A 21,001-nucleotide genomic window follows, 5' to 3' on the forward strand; every position below is an offset into this window, starting at 1 on the left:
AGCTATTGTACAATTAAAATGTTCTTCAAAGAAATCTTTTTCTTTTGATTTAAAGAAAAAAATGTGTTATAGAATGATAGATACGTGCTTTTATCAAAATACTGCTTTAAGAAGTTCTTTTTTGTGCAGGTCAAATATCTACCAGTGTATCACTCTGCCTTCACTGGAGTTCTCAGGAACATCAGAAGTATCTGAATGGCTTTTCTAACATTACATTCCCGTCAGCTTCCACTTCCTGGAATTCTGATGATGGTAGCATGTCAAATGGGGAAAGGCTGGGGTGCTGGGAAGGCCCTGATTCTACAAGGTGAAAGATCATTTTCAGATGATTCTGATTAATTCTTTCTCTAGTTGAGAATTAGAGCTTGTACCATTTTTTGCTGTAGCTTATCTAAATGCAAGTTAGCTCAGAGGAATTAGTAGATGCAAACTATTGCATTTGGAGTGGATAAGCAATGAGATCCCACTGTATAGCATAGGGAGCTATATCTAATCACTTGTGATGGAACATGATGGAGGATAATGTGAGAAAAAGAATGTGTGAGTGTGTGTGTATGTGTGTCCTGGGTCATTTTGATGTACAGTGGAAATTGACAGAACATTACAAATCAACTATAATAGAAAAAGTAAAAACCTTCAAACCCTTCCCCCCAAAAAAACCCAAAAAACCAAATCAGGACAAGACGCTCTTGGATCAAGAGTTCTCAAATTTCAGCGTACAGAAAGTCTTTAGAAGCATGATTAAAACAGATAGTGCCAGCCTTACCCCATAGAAAGTAATGGTCATTGTTGAATATTTGCCAAATGAATTAAAACATATACAGGGACTCCCTACAGCCAGCACACAAATAGAGCACTCTTTGGGTACCAGTGCCAATCTGAGTGAAATGCTCCTCTGTTTTTATCAAATAATTGTAACTACAGAGTGGAGCACTAAAGTATGACTATTTCAAGACATTTTAATTATATATCTAGTTGGTTAAAGAACAGCCACTTACCAAAGTGAGTGTAGGAAAGGGTATCATTGAGAATGAGAATTTTGTGATCATGCAGGATTTTAACGATACTTCTAGTTTCTGTCTGGTGGAAATCATAGCTTGTGGTTGTTATCACAATCTCTTCTCCCTCCTTAGAAGAATTCAGGTGCCAAATTCAAGAACAATTTAAAAATAGGTTTATATTTCTTAACAACTATTAATTCTAATTTCACTTAATTCAGTTCCAACCATGGTATTATGAGAGAGAACAAAACATACATTTAGGCCTAAAATAAATTTGCTTTTGTTTGATAGTAAGAATTCTATATTTTGAATTATCTCAACATTTCCTTAAACTGAATTCAGTCACTTAAAATCACAAGCAATACACATTTTTTAAATTAGATAGATCAAGGCAAATATAACTATTTTTATTACGAATTGACCAGGATAATATTCTTCAGACTTAAAAAAAATTCCCCCAGATATTTTTTTACACAATTAACTATCACTCAATATTCCTAAAAGTTGAAAAAGGCAGAGAAAGTTAAAGAGCAAAGTCAAGTTGAGACTCTTTGTGTATTGTATATGACAATCTCCTCTTTGTCATCCAAGTATCTGCTTAAATATACTTGTAAGGGAAGAAAAAGGCTTTTTTCCTCTACCCTTCCAAGTTGTCAGCTGGGACCCCTGTAACAAAAGACAGATTAACAAGAGAAAAACACATCAATTTATTCAATATAAGTTTTACCTGACATGGGGGTCTTCATAAGGAAATGAAGACCAGAAGAAATTTTTATGCTGAACCTGAACATTTTTATGCTGGGTTAGAGGCAGAGTGGAGAGTAGAGGGACAATGTGACAGGGTATGAGCTAAGTGTAGTAAACGGGGCTGGGGGTGGGGGCGTACAGCAAGGCTTGTCCTTTCAGATTCCTTTCTGGGTCCCTCTGTCTTCAGAGGTGAAGATGGTCCTTTCCTCCAGGTACAGGGAGGGCAATTCTCATATGAAGGTTTTATGACCTGCTTCAGAGGAAGTTCAGAAAGTCCTTCCTGCATGCGCAGAAGTCTCTTAAGCTTCAAACAGTCAATATTTTGGAGTAGCATGGCCTGAACTCTGTCATACCCTTGGGAGAGGGTTTCTTTGATCACCCCATTTAATGTTCCCTGCCACCCTCTACCCTGGCAGTTTCCCTCATACCTGTTTTATTTCCTTCCTTAGGAAGATTCTAACCTGAAATTAACACACATTTATTTGTTCACTTCGTCTGCCTCTCCCACCCCAATGTGATTTCCCCTAGAGCTTGACCAATTTTTTTGTTTTGCTTTTGTTGTTGTTGTTGCCTTTTTTTCAGAGCCGCACCCACAGCACATGGAAGTTCCCAGGCTAGGGGTCGAATCGCAGCTGTAGCTGCCAGCCTACACCACCGCCACAGCAACAAGGGATCCCAGCCGCATCTGCAACCTACGCCATAGCTCAAGGCAACACCAGATTCTTAACCCACTGAGGGAGGCCAGGGATAGAACCCGCATCCTCCTGGATACTAGTTGGGATTGTTACCACTGAGCCACAGTGGGAACTTCCAACCAGTTTCTTCACAAATGAGTCCTCTATGCCTAGGAAGTGTCTAACACTCAGCTAAATCTTAATTGTATAAACAATATGCATAAAATATTAATTTGATAAATGATAACTGGATAAATAACAGCAGCATTTAAATCATTTAATAACCTTTTAGAAACTAATTACACATCAACTATCACAAATAAGAATATATTGTAAGTAGATTATGACACTGCCCAAAAAATCCTCCTCTATTTGCTGATTTTCCACTACATGAAGAGAGCCAACCTTGTATGTTTGGATGATATTTTTTCCTTTACTCAGACTAAGCCTCTCCTTGTTCTGTGACTTTAGGGTTCATTCTCAGTAGGAAGGAACTGGCTGAGACCTGAGAACACTTCCCTAACCCTTTAGCATAAAAAGAGTATCTGTAAAGCATGTGAGGCTATGGCCTATGCAAGCCTGTGAGTGTAGCGGAGATCTGAACTGCCGCCATTCAGGTTTCACCAAAAGCTCTCATTTAACACAGCCATTTTTTGAATATCATTGGGCATTAGGATTTCTTCTCTTTCCAAATGCTTAACATGTAAAATCACAAGTTAGAAGTAAAGAAATAACCAAGGTAACAATAAATGTATTTTAAGTAATTCCTTTTTCTGTTTGGCAAAAATTTGTAAATAAATATTTTTTACCAAATATTTTATATTTTCAAGTTTTTACCAAACTTCATTATTTTCCTCTCATAACTAATATATAATGTTCTTCATATACTCTGAAGGACCTTTGAGACCACAATTTTTACTTATTTATTTATTATTTATTTATTTATCTGGCTATAGCTGATGTCATCAGACTTTGCTCATCTGATTAATGAGCAAAGCCCCGGACTCTGCTCCCTGACAGATGCCTCTTACATCACCAGGAGATTTCCATCTCAGCAATACATTGCTATAACATGCTTGTGCTGCAGTATTGGTTTTGCCCTGCATTTGATCAGGCTCAACTGTGCTGTTAAATAAAAAGATCAATAAGTTCATGCATCCAACAGAGCAAGTTGTGACCAGGAGATGAAGTTAAAGCAATTGTTAAATAATTCTTGGGGTTCAGCTCAGCACTGGAGGTGAATTGTGTGGCTGGACATTTCATTTGTGGTCAGCTAGACATGGAAGGTCAAAACATCTGAGATCAAAGGTCCAAAGTTATGGGTCCAGCTGACCAAGGGAGCCAACCTTCCTTACTGTTCAAAAGCCTCACTTGCCTTTTCTGGCTACCAGAAAATCCATGGAGGGGAGACCACCTGAGAAGGTCTGGCAAATCAGAAGCCTGGCTTCCTCCAGTTCTCTGCTCAAATGTCAGCTTTGAAGGACTCCGACCATCCATGGGAATAGCATGGCCTTATGCTCTCCTTTACTTTCATTTGCCTTTTTCCATGAATCTGAGAGATACCCGATATTATATTATCTACTTATTTGTTCTTTTGTTTTTTTGTTTAGTGCCTTTCCCCACTAGACTGTAAACTCCATAAGGTTAGAGAACTTTGCTTTCTCTATTTCCCCAACATCCAGGGCTGTGCCTGTTATATCACAGACACTGTCTAAATATTTGTTGAATTAAAGAATACTGTGTTGGCACGAAATCATCCTCTACTCCAGGAAGTAACTTTATTCTTCTGTTTTGCTTAGTGATTGAGACCACAATTTTTAAATGCCCGCTAGCAGGTCAGCTTTTTGGGTGCAAGCTAATGGCGAAATATACATTTCTCGTCTGGTTAATCATGGGAAAAATTAATGTCCATGAGAATAAAATAGAAACTTTTCTAAGTTGACCCACTATGTATATTCACTTTCCACCACATAGTAATTCCTCTACCTGCCAATCCACAGCATCCATCAGAGAGAGGACTTTGGAACCTGCCTCTGCAGTTTCTGAGAGCTTAGTTTTATATATTGAACGTGGAATTCCATGAAGATCCAGCTCTCCAAACACCCCTGTGGGAGAAAAACACACTCTTATTTATTCACCACACAGAACTGAGTTAGATGCTACTACAAAATGAGACAGTAGTTATATTTTAATAAGCAAGTGAACAATTTAAACTGAAGAAAAAGAATTGGGGTTATCTGCTGAGGGCTACGGAGGGCTTGGGCCCTCTGATCCACTTCTAGGAATCTGTTCCATAGAAATTAAAACCTGTACACAGGATACATGAATGAGTACACTTACTACAACAATATTTGAAAATACCAGAAAACTAGAATTAATCCAAATGTATAGCAATAGGAGAATGAAGGAATAAATTATAGTATTAATATTGTAATGCAATATGCCATAAAAAGGAAGGGTGTTATATATAAGCATTGACCTGAAAAGATATCCATAATATGTTAACAAGAAAATTGAATAGTAATGTATTTAGTTTGACCATGTTTTTGTATAAGGCACAATACTACCACTGCAAGTCATTTTATGTAATATGAATATAGTCATAGATAAAAAGCATGAAAAAAACATGCAAAATTGCTAACTAATGCTAGTTTCCTCAAGGGGAGAGTAGCATTGGGAAGAGGTATATTTTTTCTTGTTATTGTTCTGTGTTGTTAGAAATGTTATTTTTGAAATAAAAAAATAAACACATAAAAGTGAATTTTTTTTTAATTGAGTATGTCTGCTTTAGGATATTTTTCTATAAGATTTGAATTTGTCTGTCTCAGGAGAGCAAATTCAATTTTAAGCCCTATTTTTATCCCCTTATTTATTGTCACTGATTTAGAAATTGTACACTGGAGCAATTGCAGCGCATTTACATGTTTTAAATAAATATGTAATGGTATTAGAGTTCCTGTCGTGGTTCATTGGTTAATGAATCCGACTAGGAACCATGAGGTTGCAGGTTCGATCCCTGGCCTTGCTCAGTGGGTTGAGGATCCTGCATTGCGGTGAGCTGTGGTGTAGGTTGCAGATGCTGCTTGGATCAAGCATTGCTGTGGCTCTGGTGTAGGCCAGTGGCTACAGCTCTGATTCGCCCCCTAGCCTGGGAACCTCCATATGCCACGGGAGCGGCCCTAGAAATGGCAAAAAGACAAAAAAAAAAAAAACAAATATCGCCCTTCTTAGTGGAGGCCAAACAAACAAACACAACAAACAAACAAAAATATGCAATGGTATTAATAAAAGCAATTATTTACTGGCACTAAATTAAACCCTCTAAGGTCCTTTGCTTTCGGGGCTTGAACAGGAATATGTACAGCCAAACAAATGCAACTGGAAAATTAAAACTTAGCAATAGTTGTGACTGGATAATTGATAGCAGATCAATTGATCTGCAGATTATTAACACCCTAAATGGAATAAAGAGTAGGGAAGTAAACTTTTAGATGAAAAACACTAAAATATGACAAATATTATTGCTTATATAAAAGAAACATGAAGAAAACCAGATTAAGAAGCAATATACATATGGAGTGGTTCATTAATGTTAGTTTTGAAACTGTGTTAGTTTTGGTTTAAAATATTCACATTTATATATTTTTTTAATGTAACATGATTTAATTTTTTTTAAATCTTGGTAACTTTTATAACCTGTTATTACAAATAAATATCTGTAAAAACTTTTGATAGCAGCAGTTCACTTGTGGCACAGCAGGTTAAGGACCGGCCTTGTCACTGCCGCAGCTCAGGTCACTGCTGTGGTGCAGGTTTGACTGCTGGCCTGGGAACTTCCATGTATTATGGGTGTGGCCGAAAACAAAACAAAACAAAAACTTCGGGTACCATAACATCATGAACATCATAAGTCTTTTAGGGCTGTTTTAAAGTACAGTCACAAAACTACTATGACTCTTTTGGTCTCTGGAAACACATACCTAAGACCTTTGATCCTTGATTCGGTCCTTCTGGAAGAGCCCACTCTGGAGTAGAATGAGTCCCTCGGAGAACAATCTGTAACTCTCCTTTAAAAGGGTTATCTTCCCAGCCACCAATTAATCTACCTCCCTGCGGTAAAGCAGAAAATTGTTAATACTTTGAAACCTAGCAGGAAAAATTTCCCCTATGAAAAAGGAATTAGGAAGACTGGCAGCCTCTCCTCATAAAAATGAAAGAATTTTTGTTTTACAAAGAACAGTGCTGTAACTAGAAGTGACCTTAATTTAACCCATCCACTTTGGGATGGGTAGTTTAAATGATTTTTCCAAGGTCAAATTCAATATCTACTTACTGTCAGAATTGGACCTAAAACTGCGATCATCTAAAACCTAAATTAGGGCTGTCTGAATAGGTCTTACGTTATTTTAACATACTGTGGCATATATAAAATATGCTCTTTACTTATATCCCAGCTATGCTATTTATGAGCCATCATTGTTAATAAAAATATGTTACTAACTGCTTGCTGATTCCATGCTCGGTAAAACATGCAATGCAAGGCTTTACATATTTTATGTCATTTAACCTTTACACTAAACTCGTGAATTGGAATTATTGTTCTCATTTCATAGGTGAGAAAACCGATGCTGAAAGAGGTCAAGTATCTTAATCTATTACCCAATTATCAAACAGTTAGGCAAAAATTCAACTGTAGCTTTAATTTACCTCTAAGCCCTGCAGCTAACCAAAATATCACACACCTTTAAAGCATTAAAGGCCTAGCTTTATGAAAGAAAGGCTACCACTTACTTTTTAGTGGTGCTTAATAGCTTTCTGGCTAAGCCATTCTTTTAAATGAACACCAATAAAAGACTGACAGAAAAATTAAACTGATCAAACTATTACATGTTCAAGACCATCTGGGGTTTATGAGAGAATGAGGTGATTATTCCAAACAACTGAAATACTTTTATTAGTCTGCTTCTGGTTTTCATAATCCTATCCACATCCATTCATTTTAAGAAATACTGTTTGCTTTCTTAGGAAAAAAAAGGGTTATAATCTTTTAATTTTTTTTCCAGAACTTCAGGGATTCTCTGTTTGTTGGAGCAGGCTGTAAATTTAGCCTTACCTAATAATAATACAAATAATCTAAAGGATTGAAAATGAGCAAACCTCACATTAAAAGGTAGCATGAGAATGTTTAAGGAAGGTGTCATTAAAAAAATTTAAAGCAGAACAGTAATACATTGAACTTACATGAAGCTTGAATTTCATGGGGTAAAGCCAGTTGTGTTTTTAATTCACATCAATTGAATATTTTTTCTTATAATTTTCTCAGTAAATCTCCAACATTTTAGCATTTGGCTCATAAGGGTATAAGTTACTAGATCCTCGTTCTTACCTGCAGTGATATGTAGGTAGCATTCAAAACAACTTTTCTGTAAGAAGACTCTGCAGCTCCCATATTATGTTTATCTTCCAGTTCTAGAACCCCCCAAATAACGAGTCTTTCCACAGGTGGAATATCTGTGTCGGCCACAATCCATGTTCCTATAACACAAGACTTCAATATAAGGAATGTAACATAATCCACAGACTACAGTCTATGGATAAGACATTGACAGCCTTATCAGCGAGTCTCGTTTTTAAGGTTTGTGAGCCTTTTTCCACGCAATGACCAATTCTTGTCTCTCTCAGAAAATCTATTATTCTTAATATTCAGGTTTAAATCCACATAAAACCCAGAAGTGAAGTCTGGCATCCAGGACACAATAATTGAATCCATCTCTTCACATTTTCTTTTTTCTCAAAGGTGTGCTGCATAAAGGTGGAACACTAACTGTTGTGTTATTTATCCTAACGGAGCATAGAACGAGATTTTTATTTATTTACACTTACGCATTTACCTTCAGGAATAACAACATTTGCTCCTGGGTAAGGTATGGTATAATTATTTTCTTGAGATGATTGCCAAAAAGAATCATTTGACCATAAGCTGAAAAGAGAAAAGAAATATTTCCATAAAGTATTATCTCTGTATATTTAATGAGCATCTCCTTAGGGTATAGCTATATACTAGATGTTTGGGGGGATGACAGAATGCAAATTAGATAGTTTGCATTTTGCTAAAGACAAGCTAATATATGCAATTAGTAAAATACTCAACACACACAAATACATATGTAGGTTTTTTTTTTCCCCCACTGAAGAAAACTTCCTTTCCATCCACAATCGTAATCACTTTTTTGCCTACTAAATCCAGAAACCCTAATTTTGTCTAACATGAAAATAACTTAATTTCTTTATAGGATTTTGTGTGGTGGCAAAGTGAAAAGAAACCATCCTTTGTCCACTAAAAGACCCTTACATATGATGCTGTTTTCATGGAGAAAGGGAGAGGAGGGTATATCGTTGGCAAGATTCTGTGAAGGGAGGGTTGGAAGAATGGGCTCTGAATTGGCAAGGATGGGTTAGTGAGGGCAGTTCCTGGGCTGTGGGCACAGATGGCAGGTCTACAACCAGAGTGAACCACCCATGCCTGCTAGAAAGTATCTTGGTGAAAACTGTTACAAAGAAGATTACTATATAATTAATATTTTCCTATTTAAAAATATTCACTATCAGAGGTTGCTCTCCTGACCTAAGTAAAAAATTTAAAAAATCTATGACAGTTAATGCAGGGAGTCTACAAAAGAACCAATACAGTTGTTTGGTTAAAAGTGGTTTTTTTTTAATTACACATATGATTTACTAAATAATATTACTAAAAACAATCTGTTGATCAAGTATAAAAATTTTGTTTTCATGAATTTAAAAAAGAGGGCATAGTTAAAGGATTATTTAGACTCACAATAATACATTTTTCATGAAGCAATCTCAACTAAGATTTGTTTAAAGGTTGTATCTATCTAACTAAATAAACTGAGCAGTATTGCACAGATTCAAGAGTTGATTTTATGTAGATTTTCTCAAGTCTTTCATTCTTATCCCCAGCAGCACTGTACCGTGCATGGTATACATTCTTCTTCCTCTTGCCCATTGTTATGATCAATAAAGTCCAGTGCCTCCTGAACTAAGCATTTGTGGCCTGTGTAGCTAGAACTTTATATTCTATTCCTGAGGTACCAGTTTGGGATCAAGATCCTGTTTGTCTCACTAATAGGCATCTGCAAAACACAAATTAATAATTCTAATTAAAGCGATTTCCAGGGAGCAGAACTCATTTTGTGGAGGAAAAAAAAACTATCCTATGACACAGACATGTAGTGTATCAATCCATACCACTATCTCTTCCTGGTCTTTACCAATCTAAATCTATACTTGAATTATAATAAATATTAAGTAACTGTTTAGTAATTATTTTTAGGGCTGCACCAGAGGCATATGGAAGTTCCCAGGCTAGGGGTTGAATCAGACCTGTACTGCAACGCCAGATCCAAGCTGCATCGGTGACCTACACCATGGCTCAGGGCGATGCCAGATCCCCAACCCACTGGGCAAGGCCAGGGATAGAACCTGCATCCTCATGGATACTTGTCGGATTTGTTACCTCTGAGCCTTAATGGGAACCTCCCATTCAATAATTTTGATGGCCCATATCTCTTTGAAAGCTCTCTAGACTCTTTTTATGAGCCTCTTGGCTTTCTCCACTGTCCTTCTATACCACGGGGTAGTAAAAGGGGTCTTTTCAAAATGTAATGTCACTTAGCTGAAAATTACTTAAGAGATTCTCATATTTCTTAATACTAACTGCCTGCACAACCCAAATGATCTGATTTCCACCTGTTTCTAATGCTATCTCCAGGCCCCTCTCCCTTGCTCACCAGGGTTCAGCTATGCAGATTTTCTCTCAGTTCTTGGATATGCCACACTCTTTCCCACATCAGGGCTTCTGCCCAAGATGTTCCCTCAGCCTAGAACCCACCTTTCACACAGCCAGCTCTTCCTCATCCTTTGGGTCTCAGCTGGAATGCCCCCTCCAGTGAGACTCTGTCGCAACCATCCACCCAAAGGAGGCCCCTGCCATGTTGTTTTCTGCTCCAGCCCCTTAACCATTCCCTTCATAACATTTATCACAACTCACACTTATGTAGTTTATTTTCTGTTTGCTTTTTTGGTTTGTTTGTTGGCTTGTGTTGGTGTCTGTCTCCTTGGACAGATTGTGAGTGCAATGGGGGCAGGGATCACATCTGTGTTGTTCACAACTGAATCCCCAGAGCCCAGCACAGAGCCTGGCACATAGCAGGTGCTCAGCAAATATTTTTTAATGACTGAATGAATATATAACAAATTCAATTATTACTGTTTTGTTCTACAGTTACTGCAGTATCTGTATATTTTGAAATCATAATCCACTTAATAAATATCTGTGATTTATACTTAAATGCACAGTAGTGGGCTCTCATAGACCCACTAATTGTTAGTTTTTACTATACCGTCATTATTTTTAGGGTTATTATTTGCCCATAAGGGAGACAAATTTATATCAAATCAGGATTATTCCATCATCTCTAAGACTAGCACTGATATGCACTAGTACCATCTTGTACCATCATCACTATAATATGAGGGAGAAAGTGATGTTTCACATGAGAAATAAAAGTAAAGGGCTACATAAGTTTCAAAGATAGAAAAATTATTTTCAACCAGAAGAATTAACATGCATTTAGGAAACCAACCATTTGAAATAAAATTAAATAAGTTACATTATGAGATTTGACCAGGACAGTTATTCTAGAGAAAAAGATGCCACCTGCTAAGAAAGCACTGGCTCAACGAGGAGACAGTTTCTGGTTCTGGGTGTGTCATCAAGAAGTTTTGCAATCTTAGGTAATTCACTTAAGGGCGTCAGCTTTCTCACCTATATAACACGGGAGTTGATCTAATAATCCAGATCTAACATTCTGCAAGTATGAGAGTCCCAGTAACTTTCACACATAATTTTTGTGAGATTTTTCCATTTTGTCATCGGGGTGGTTGTAAGGCTCAAGTGAAGCAATGAGTGTGGAAGTGCTTTGGGACCTACAGGTACTGTACAGGAGGAGAGCATCAGGATCTCAGCCAGGGTGACATGCGAAAAGGATGCTGTCAAAAGATACTGAAGTCTATTAACAAATAAAAGGCCTATATACTTATATGTGGCTGGTCGCTTCCTGGGAATTGGTTTTCTTGATGAAGGATGAACAGGAAAGCAATCCTGGAGAACACAGCAGTAAGCCTGGAAATTAATAATAACATCCTTCACATCAGGATCCAGGGTCCCAGAAGTGGGAGGGCTCTGATGAAGGTCACTTCTGCCTGACACTGAAAGTGAAGTAAAAGAAGTTTAAAATAATACGATGATCAAAGTACTTGAATGTCAACAAAATCATGGCGATTTGAAAATATTTTTTGAAAAATTTTTTTTAGTTTTTATTTCTATTTATTTTTGAGGCATTGCAAAAGTTGCCAGGCCAGGAGTCAAACCCACGCCATGGCAGTGACCATGCTGGATCCTTAACCGCTAGGCTACCAGGTAACTCCCTGAAAATATTTTTTGGAGAGTAACTTGGTATAATTCAAATGTTATGAAATACATACGAAGCAATTTCAGCAAAATGATGTCTTGTTAAGAAGTACAGTCAAAACATCTTGACAAAAGCAAATACTTTAGAACTCAATTAAAATTTATTCTTAAATATCTTCATTATCAAAAAATAATTAAATAATACAAATGGAAACAAAACATATGACAACTTCCGCTGCATTCATTTCATTTCATTTTGTGATGATAAGCATTGGGGCCAATTATGAGTATCTGTGCCACCTCCAAACAGAAAATGTAAGTTCTCAGTTCAACTCAAGAGATTTTCCAGCATAAATTTAGTCTCCATTCTTTAACCAACAAACATTTACTGACTTCTGCTATATACAAGGCACTATATAACACATTTAAATGAAGCAATAGATAAAGTAATCCCTTCTGCCTACTGAATACATACCCAGGTAATACAGAGTACTAGTGTTTGCTTCAAGGTGCCAGTCTCCATTCTTGCCAGTATTCCAATTCAGTGGATTTGAGGAGCCATTCCTCATATCAATAATATTAAACATATCAGGATTTTGAGTGAAGTTATGAGAGATGATTACATAATCTTCTTCCTATAAAAGTTTGTCCCCAAAGTGACTTGTTTTATATGTTAATATCCCGCATATTACTTTTGATGACATTAATTAACTGCTATATTAAAGCTTAAGTTTCAGTTTTATTTTTCATCTTACGCTTGTGTTTTGTTTATTAACATTTTACCTGTCTATGGCGATAATCCTAATTCTGTCACTAAGGCAATGAAAGTCTTTCTCTCTAAACATATGCATACACACACATACATATGCATACATTCAGAGAACATTTAATTTCTATAATGTTTCAACACATTTAAAACAGTGCTATGTATTGCTCTTTGGTTGCCCATATGTAGTACAAGTAGAAGAACATGAACAGGGATGAAAACACCCAATTCAGGATTCTGGTGCCCATGAGAGGTGGAGAATGGAGAATGATAGCAGAGTAAGCCATATAGAGAGCTTGCACTTCATCTAAAATGTTTATTTCTTTAAAAAATCTAAAGTAAACAGTCACAGAATGTTAGATTCAGAGCTAGGTGGTGGGCATACAGGACTTAGTCTGTTATTTTCTATAATTTTCTGTGTTTGGTATATTTCATAATACAAATAATAAAGCCCTTAATATGCCCCAAACATCATAATCACTCAATAAATGTTAGTTATTATCATGGTAATAACAATGGGCACAAGCCTTGTACTATGGAAAGGCGGCAGAAAGATTGTTTACTTCCGACTCTTAAAGAAGGGTTTTTTGTTTGCTTCTGAGATTTAGGATGGGTTATGAAAAGTGTGCAGGACGTCACTAAGTCAATACAGAAGCAAGGTCATTCTGGGCCTCACAAACGGTGTACGGATGAGTGTGGGGGCTGCGTTTGAGGAATATGCAATCACAGTTAACAGAAGATGGATTATGCAGCTCTTTGTTTACCTTAAATCCATAGAATGTGGATGTATACGATATGTTGGTTATGTGATCTACACCTTTAAAATACCAGTTAATGTGCTTTGCATTTGGAATCAAAGCCATCCATCCAGACATATGGGTCAGTCGTTTCTTCTGAAAGGGAACAATGCTTGTGCCTGAGGAAGAACATAAAAAAAATAACAGTAGTTTCTACCTATTTCTTCTCTTCTGAACAAGTGCAAAGGTAAATATTAGTCTAGTCTATGGGTGTCTCAAAGAGGTCAGTAAAGTATTTCATTATTTTATGTTTCAAATGTCTTTGTTTACCTGAAGGCCCCAGTGTTTCCCATCACACTTCACTGAAACATAAAATGGTTTCTCACTTGGAATTCTGAATTAATTCTTAGGGAAAATAAAATCGAAATATGACGGTGATTACAACTGCTAAGACAAAAGTGCTTAAAGATACCAATATAATTCTTTAAATATCATTGGTCTAAAATATCATTTAATTCCTAAGGATTTAATTCTTCATAATCCTTGATTTGCAGAGTATGCAAACATATGTTCTGAACTTTATTAAATTCTCCCCATTTGCTGCGTTAACAAAAATCAGCCTAACAATTGAAAGCTCTGATTTAAAACTCTTAAGGAACTAGACTGCAAGAAGACCTACCACTGACACTGATCAGGACACCCTAAATTTTGTGAATGACGAACTTGGAACCTGAACTAGCTGTTATGAGAAAAAGATTTAATTTGAGAGAGTGCCTGATGACTTCATGTTAAAAATTTGAAATGATCTCAACACAATATAAAGAAAAAAATCTGTGATTAATTGCTCATATTCTACTTTTTTCCTCTCCTTTCTTACTTTTTTTTTAATCTCTGATTTAAATTTTATGTTAAATTTGCAACCTCTCCCCTTACAAATTTAGGAGGAAGAAGCTAGAAGCAAGATTATAAAATAAACTGTCATTCTTTTCCTTCAGGGATAAAGCAAAACAAATTCTAATATGGGGGAACAAATTCTTAGGCTTTGAATTAGCATTTGTTTTGATGAGGCACTAAAAACTCAAGTTTCAGAAGACCTGCAGTGTATGAGAAGAACTATGATAATTTGGATTATTCAGCAAATATCCACTCCTCTCCCATCCATGAGGGAAAACAGACTTCCCCGCTCTGTTGAGACTGGGTGACTTCTTTGGCCTATAGGATACTAGCTGAACTGACACTTGCAAGGCTGTGAAAAACGTTTGCTGGGTGAAAGACGCGCTCTTGAGCCTCTGTTACTGCAATGCCAAGAGCCTCTCCCAGGGGAATAGTGGGTAGCACCCTAAGGTGATGTCTGGCATACCTGGACAGAAAAATTATATAGACATTGGGGGACAGAAATCTAATTTGAGTTATCTAAGTGGAAATTGGCCAATTCTTTCCTGTTTTCTAGATCCAAGCCAATTCACAGCCTGACAGCACCTCCACTGAGTGGGAGAAACCTATGGCCATTTATCAGGCTACTGTATACCTGAGAGAGGAAACTACCCAGACCTTCCAAGAGTCGTTATAGCCTGGCTTTGAACTGATACTAACCCTCAAACACCCTAAGTGCTACCGTGGTCTATCAGCTGAGAATGGGAGCTTATGAAGGCCAAGAGAAAGACTGAGTCTTTGCTCAGTTTCATGGCTGGTCCAGTGCGGCTACAGGCTCACCTTATAGTTATTTCTCCAGTTCCAAAATGTATGGTGAAAAGAGATATAGAACTTTGTTTGAAAGAAGGGCAGAAATTGAAATTCTCATAAGAAATATTTTAAGATGATCTGATAACATGGAGCAGAGTAATGAAACTCCAGTATGGTCTGATGGATTTGACACAGCTATAATTTTAGCAGTTACAGTCTGACTGGTATAATCATGCTTCACATTTTAAAAGTTCATTTGGCTTACACTGAGGTTCATCATTTTAGTTTCCAATTGCAAGTCTTCACCTTGTACATACCATTAAATGTGGAAATTTGGAAATACTATCATCAAGAAACTACATTATTTAGATTTATGCAAAAAACTTAGAAAACTATATTTGAGAATCATTGGTTTAGAAAATCTTTAATCAATATGGCTTTCTTTCTCTTTTTCTTTCTTTCTTTTTTCTTTTATCTTTTCAGGGCTACACACATGGCATATGGAGGTTCCCAGGCTGGAGGTTGAATCGGAGCTGCAGCTGCTGGCCTATACCATAGCCATAGCAATGCCAGATCCAAGCTGCGTCTGCGACCTATACCACAGTTCACAGCAATGCCGGATCCTTAATCCACTGAGCGAGGCCAGGGATTGGACTTGCAACCTTAGGATTCCTAGTCGGATTCTTTTCTTCTGCTCCACGATGGGAACTCCCTCAATATGCCTTTCTTATGTTCCAAAACCTGCAAACTATCAGAACAGTGTACATGAGCGTGAATTAATAGTAGATAGATATTTTAACTAATAACTCATAGATGGATGGATGGATGGATGGATGGAATGATACATAGATCTGAGCCATTCATGAGAAGCCAGGTCCAGTATGAGGGGAAGAGATACATTTAGTAACTGGAGAAAGGCCCACACTGGTTCCCCTAACCAATGAAGGGAGGGAAAATCAGGTAGGAAGGACTGAGTGAACTCTTTAGGAACCATGCTCCTCACCCCTTTTCCAAGATAATAAACTAAAAGCAGTTCCAAATTCTTGAGGGCAAAAATGCAGATATTAATGCCACAGTGAAAAACCTGAGAGATGTGAGGATCAGGATTCCTACCACATCCCCACTTGATTTGTCTGTCTGGCTGGTGCAAATGCCAGATGGATCATGAATAACAGCAGGAAATTAATGAAATCTAGTCAGGCAACGATGTCAAGCACATCCGGTGTTCCAGGTACAGTATCTTTACTGAAACAAATCAGTCAATCAACAGAATCTGGCATCTGGTGTGCAGCTATCGACCTAGCAGGTGCTCCCCCCAAACCTAGTTCAATCAACAAAGATATTCAAAGTAATTTTCCTTCAGTAGCAGAAACAATGGTATATTTTTACTGTCTTGATCCAAAAGCTATGTCAACTTTCCTGCTCTCTGTCATAATGCTGGCTGGAGGTTCCTTAATCAGCAGAATGTCATGCTGGTCATGTTTATTCAGTACTCCCCTCAAGCCCATTTTGAGGTGTGTTTATTTGTTTCCAGCCTGGCTTCTGAATGATATAAATAATATGCTTTTTCCAATGTTCTAAACAGTAACTGACAACTCAAGGAGATGATGTAAACTGAGGAAAACATACTTAAATAGACGGTTTAAATGACTGCATTCTACTTACCGAAAGCGTCTGAGAGAACCACATCCTTTTCAAGCAGAGATACTGGAGAAGGCTTGTTGAATGCTAACCGGTGGAAGCTGACTGAGGCATCACAGACTGAACCAGGGAACCCTCTGCTCCACTCAGCTTCTTGAGTACAGTGAGAAGGGTCCAGCAGTGAGCTGTGTGGAATAACGGTGTGTCCTCTGTGACCTAGGAAATTAACACAAACAGCACATATCCTATTTCACGTCAGAAAACGAAAAAAGCCAGACTATCTACAGTGTACTTACTATGATCTATAGTGGCACAAATACAATCTAAAAGTCTTGGTTCATTTTTTTGTTGACCTGGGGTAAGGGGACCTCACACAAAGGCTTTGCATGACTCTTTAGTTGGAGAGCTTGTGGTGGAAGTAGCTGAAACGTGGGATCTGAAGTATCCATGAGAACCCAAAAAGGGGATGGGATGTGGGATAAATACCTTGGTCAAGGATTCATGGAAGGATGCAAATCTGGGCAGTTTGACCATAGTACCGGTGCTCTCAACCAATGGACAGTCAACTAACATTAAGAATCTAAACTGAGGGAGTTCTCATTGTGGGTTGGCGGTAATGAACCCGTCTAGCATTTAGGAGGATGCGGGTTTGATCCCTGGCCTCCCTCAGTGAGTTAAAGATCTATTGTTGCCGAGAGCTGTGGTGTAGTTTGTAGATGCAGCTTGGATCCGGTGTTGCTGTGGCTGTGGCATAGGCCGGCAGTGGCAGCTCCGATTCGACCCTTAGCCTAGCAATTTCCATTTGCTGCAGAAAGCGAAACAACAACAACAACAACAAACTAAGCTGACAAAAAAAGGGAGAAAGGAGTTCCCATTGTGGCTCGGCAGGTTAAAGACTCAACTGTCTCTGTGAGGATGCAGGTTTGATCCCTGGCTTTGCTCAGTGGATTAAAGATCCAGCATTGCTGCAAGTTGCAGAGAAGGTCACAGATGCAGCTCAGATCTGGTGTAGGCCATAGCTGCAGCTCCCTAGCCTGGGAATGTCCATGTGCTGCAGGTGTGGCCCCAAAAAGAAAAAAAAATGAATCTAAGTTGAATTAAGTAAATAAATAACGGTCACATAAAGCCCTGAATATTAGAACTATCCAAATGTTCTCCCTCTTAAAGCCACAACTAGAGCAGGAGACAAGTCAACAACCATGGGTGAGAATTCAGTCTGTCTGAATATTGAGATGAACCTTCTTCCCTCTCAAAGTCTTTCAAAAATAAATATGTTAATATCTATAGGTTTATTTGTAACTTGTCTGTCTCATAAAGTATTATGTAGAATCATATACACGAACACACACGCATACTTTCTATCTTATTTAGACAATTCTTTGTGATTAAAATTTTACAAAAATGCTAAATTCTAGAAACCATAATTATTTACAAAAAATTTTGACATGCTCTGAGCTGAAAATGGTAAAAAAAAAGTTAACTTAGTTTGTTGAATTTTATACTAGAATTCACATTCTTTGAACCAATTCCAAATTCAGAATTTACTTTATTTTTTGTTTTTATTTTTTTATTTTATGATTTTTATTTTTTCCATTATCATTGATTTACAGTGTTCTGTCAATTTCTACTATACAGCAAAGTGACCCAGTCACTTTCTCTCACATTTTCCTCCATCGTGTTTCATCACAAGTGACTGGGTATAGTTCCCTGTGCTATACAGCAAGATCTCATTGTTTATCCACTCCAAATGCAACAGTTTGGAATTTAGATTGACAAGAAAAAGGTTATCAGTAGGTCTGTAACTTAACTACTTTGATTTAAGGTGCTTGAGCAAGATACATTTAGTCTGTCTACACTGCTGATGTAAATAAACCTGGAATTTATACATTTATGGGGCATGATTGGCTGGAGAATTTGTGTAGTCATGTAAACTGTTTCCTATCTGTGTGATTAATCAACTGAGTATAAAATAGAGGTATTCTCAAACTGAGACGGCTTCTTCTATGATCAATAGTCCCATAAATATGGTTCAAAATTTGCTGCCAATTCAAAACCAAAGTGCAAACACAGGAGGAAAAGAACATATTTGGAGGCTGCATCTGATAGCGGGGGGCTTTTTTAGAAAAAAAAAAAGTCTTATCTATGCCTAGTGTTGACCTACAACCTTAAGAATTAGTAAAGTTTTGTACTGAGTAAGACCTGTGACTCACCTGAGTCTGCTTTGACAATCCCAGTCTTTGTGCTCAAGCAAACAAAAATACATATTTCCATAGTATTTTTTCAGAAAATAAAACATCACATTACCTGTAAGTGAACCATCAACATCAATCAGCACCACTTCATGTTCCCATCGAAAGCCAGCCTTGTTTGGTGTGTGCGAATACTGGATGTCAACAAATTTTGCACTCCAACCTCCACATCTGTCATTACAAACGCCGGTGATGGACGTCACTCCCAAAGCCACACAGGTGGGACGGTCAAAGTTCATGAAGTGTACGGAAGACACAGTCAAGCCTTCACTAAATGGGAGAACCAGGCCTTTTGTTGTGCAAAATGTAGACCCCATTCCCAGTTCATCGAGATGACCAACTATTTTGGCATTTTTAATCACCGCTCCATTGGTTTCACCCCATCCTCCAACATAAGGAGCCAGGATCCTCTTGGTCTCGATTCCAGCCTCATCATTATTTACCATCACAAAGTTATGGAACTGAAGGGCACCTCCATTGACCCATTCAGCTCCTTTCTGACAATGCCAAGTAGTAAGTGAATTAAATATTGCAGGCACTGGCACTGTGGAAGTACAAGATCCTGTTTGCATGGGGAAATATTCTTCAAATATCCACAATCCAAACCAACCTTGAGAATGAACGGTGTTGTTAAAGAATTCTCCAAGAGGAACTCTTTTCTGGCAGATGTTCTGGTCATAGGATGGTCCATCAGGGTGGTTGTTCATTCGATACCAAAAGCCAAAATGAGTGCCACCAGCAGCTGCATTGTGTCGGATGGTGTTGTTTGGGTTGGTTACCCAAAATGCAGCTGGAGTCACATCGTCATTCAGAAGACTAGTACTTTGCTGTACAAATACTGCCAAGTTATACTGTAGGATATTGCCATGCTCAATACCATCTTCTATAAAAAATGCTCCTCCCCTGATATCATATATAATATTCCTCTCAACCAGAAGGTGATGTGTGTTATGGATAGTAACAGCTCTGTTGTATGTCTGGTGAATTGCACAGCCTCTTACATAAGATTTAAACTGTAAATCTCCAAGCAGGTGCCAGTGTATCGGATATCGCCCCAACCGGAATGCCTGGCCAGCATGGAATATCTGTCAAGCCCAGAAGTCACAGCTTTTTAGTGATACACAGACTCGGAGTTTGCCGGCTCACACTTGCTTTTTTTCTTTTTTTGGCCATGTCCACAGCATGCAGAAATTCCCGGGACAGGGATTGAACCCATGCCACAGCAGTAATCCAAGCCATAGCAGTGACAACACTGGAATCTTAACCCACTGTGGCACCAGGGAATTTCTACGGCTTATACTTTCTTGTTTCAAAATAGTATTCACTTTACATTAATTATTACTAATGCATTTATATCCCCCATATTATTATCATTTTTAAATGTTATTTGACTCCCAACTCACCTTGTTTTATTCAATAAGAAGAGCCCATACCTGCTACCAAATAAATGAATGAACAAAAGCCATCTTTGTCTTTTCTGCTTTTCATCTTGCTCAGTTATGAAACTTGTGTTTAGCAAAATACAACCTTTTAAAAAACTTTTTTCCTTCCTTTGTATCCTTTCTTAATAAAAAGAAACATTTCTTGAATGCTTACCCTGTGCCAGATATTGTGTGAAATGTCTTATATGCATGATCACAGGCTTTACCACAATCCTAGGAAGTAGCCACTTATCATAAGCTTCATTTTACAGAAAGTGAAAGTTAAAAATGCTGAGAATCTTGTTCATGGTCACAAAGTTCCATTGAAACCCACTGCCCTGATTGTAGATTTGGTGATCTTATTAACAATCTACTATACTTTCAATAGGTCTATGATCAAGTAATCCAATTTAGAAGATGCTTCTGTGTGTGTTGTGTATGATAGGATTTCATAATTTTTGGAGATAAAATGTTAGGGCATCTAGGTGTTTTCATCATTCCCGTCGTGGCTCAGTGATTAACGAATCTGACTAGGAACCATGAGGTTGCGGGTTCGATCCCTGCCCTTGCTCAGTGGGTTAACGATCTGGCG

At 37.7% G+C, this 21,001-nt stretch overlaps 1 protein-coding gene across 1 annotated transcript in view; it reads right to left on the minus strand.

The window, feature by feature from the left end:
• The window catches only part of PKHD1L1 (PKHD1 like 1), a 152,020-nt gene that overhangs the window by 40,746 nt on the left and 90,273 nt on the right, over positions 1–21,001 (minus strand). Inside the window, exons 49-58 of the mRNA XM_047783405.1 lie at positions 19,044–20,073; positions 16,764–16,955; positions 13,443–13,594; positions 12,388–12,547; positions 11,539–11,710; positions 8,314–8,402; positions 7,809–7,957; positions 6,403–6,532; positions 4,409–4,527; positions 999–1,128 (exon numbers count right to left, since the gene is read on the minus strand). Coding sequence (XP_047639361.1) covers positions 999–1,128; positions 4,409–4,527; positions 6,403–6,532; positions 7,809–7,957; positions 8,314–8,402; positions 11,539–11,710; positions 12,388–12,547; positions 13,443–13,594; positions 16,764–16,955; positions 19,044–20,073 — 2,323 coding nt within the window. The remainder of the gene's footprint in view (positions 1–998; positions 1,129–4,408; positions 4,528–6,402; positions 6,533–7,808; positions 7,958–8,313; positions 8,403–11,538; positions 11,711–12,387; positions 12,548–13,442; positions 13,595–16,763; positions 16,956–19,043; positions 20,074–21,001) is intronic.

The sequence above is a fragment of the Phacochoerus africanus genome, chromosome 6 (assembly GCF_016906955.1).
Source record: "Phacochoerus africanus isolate WHEZ1 chromosome 6, ROS_Pafr_v1, whole genome shotgun sequence".
Lineage (NCBI taxonomy): Eukaryota > Metazoa > Chordata > Mammalia > Artiodactyla > Suidae > Phacochoerus > Phacochoerus africanus.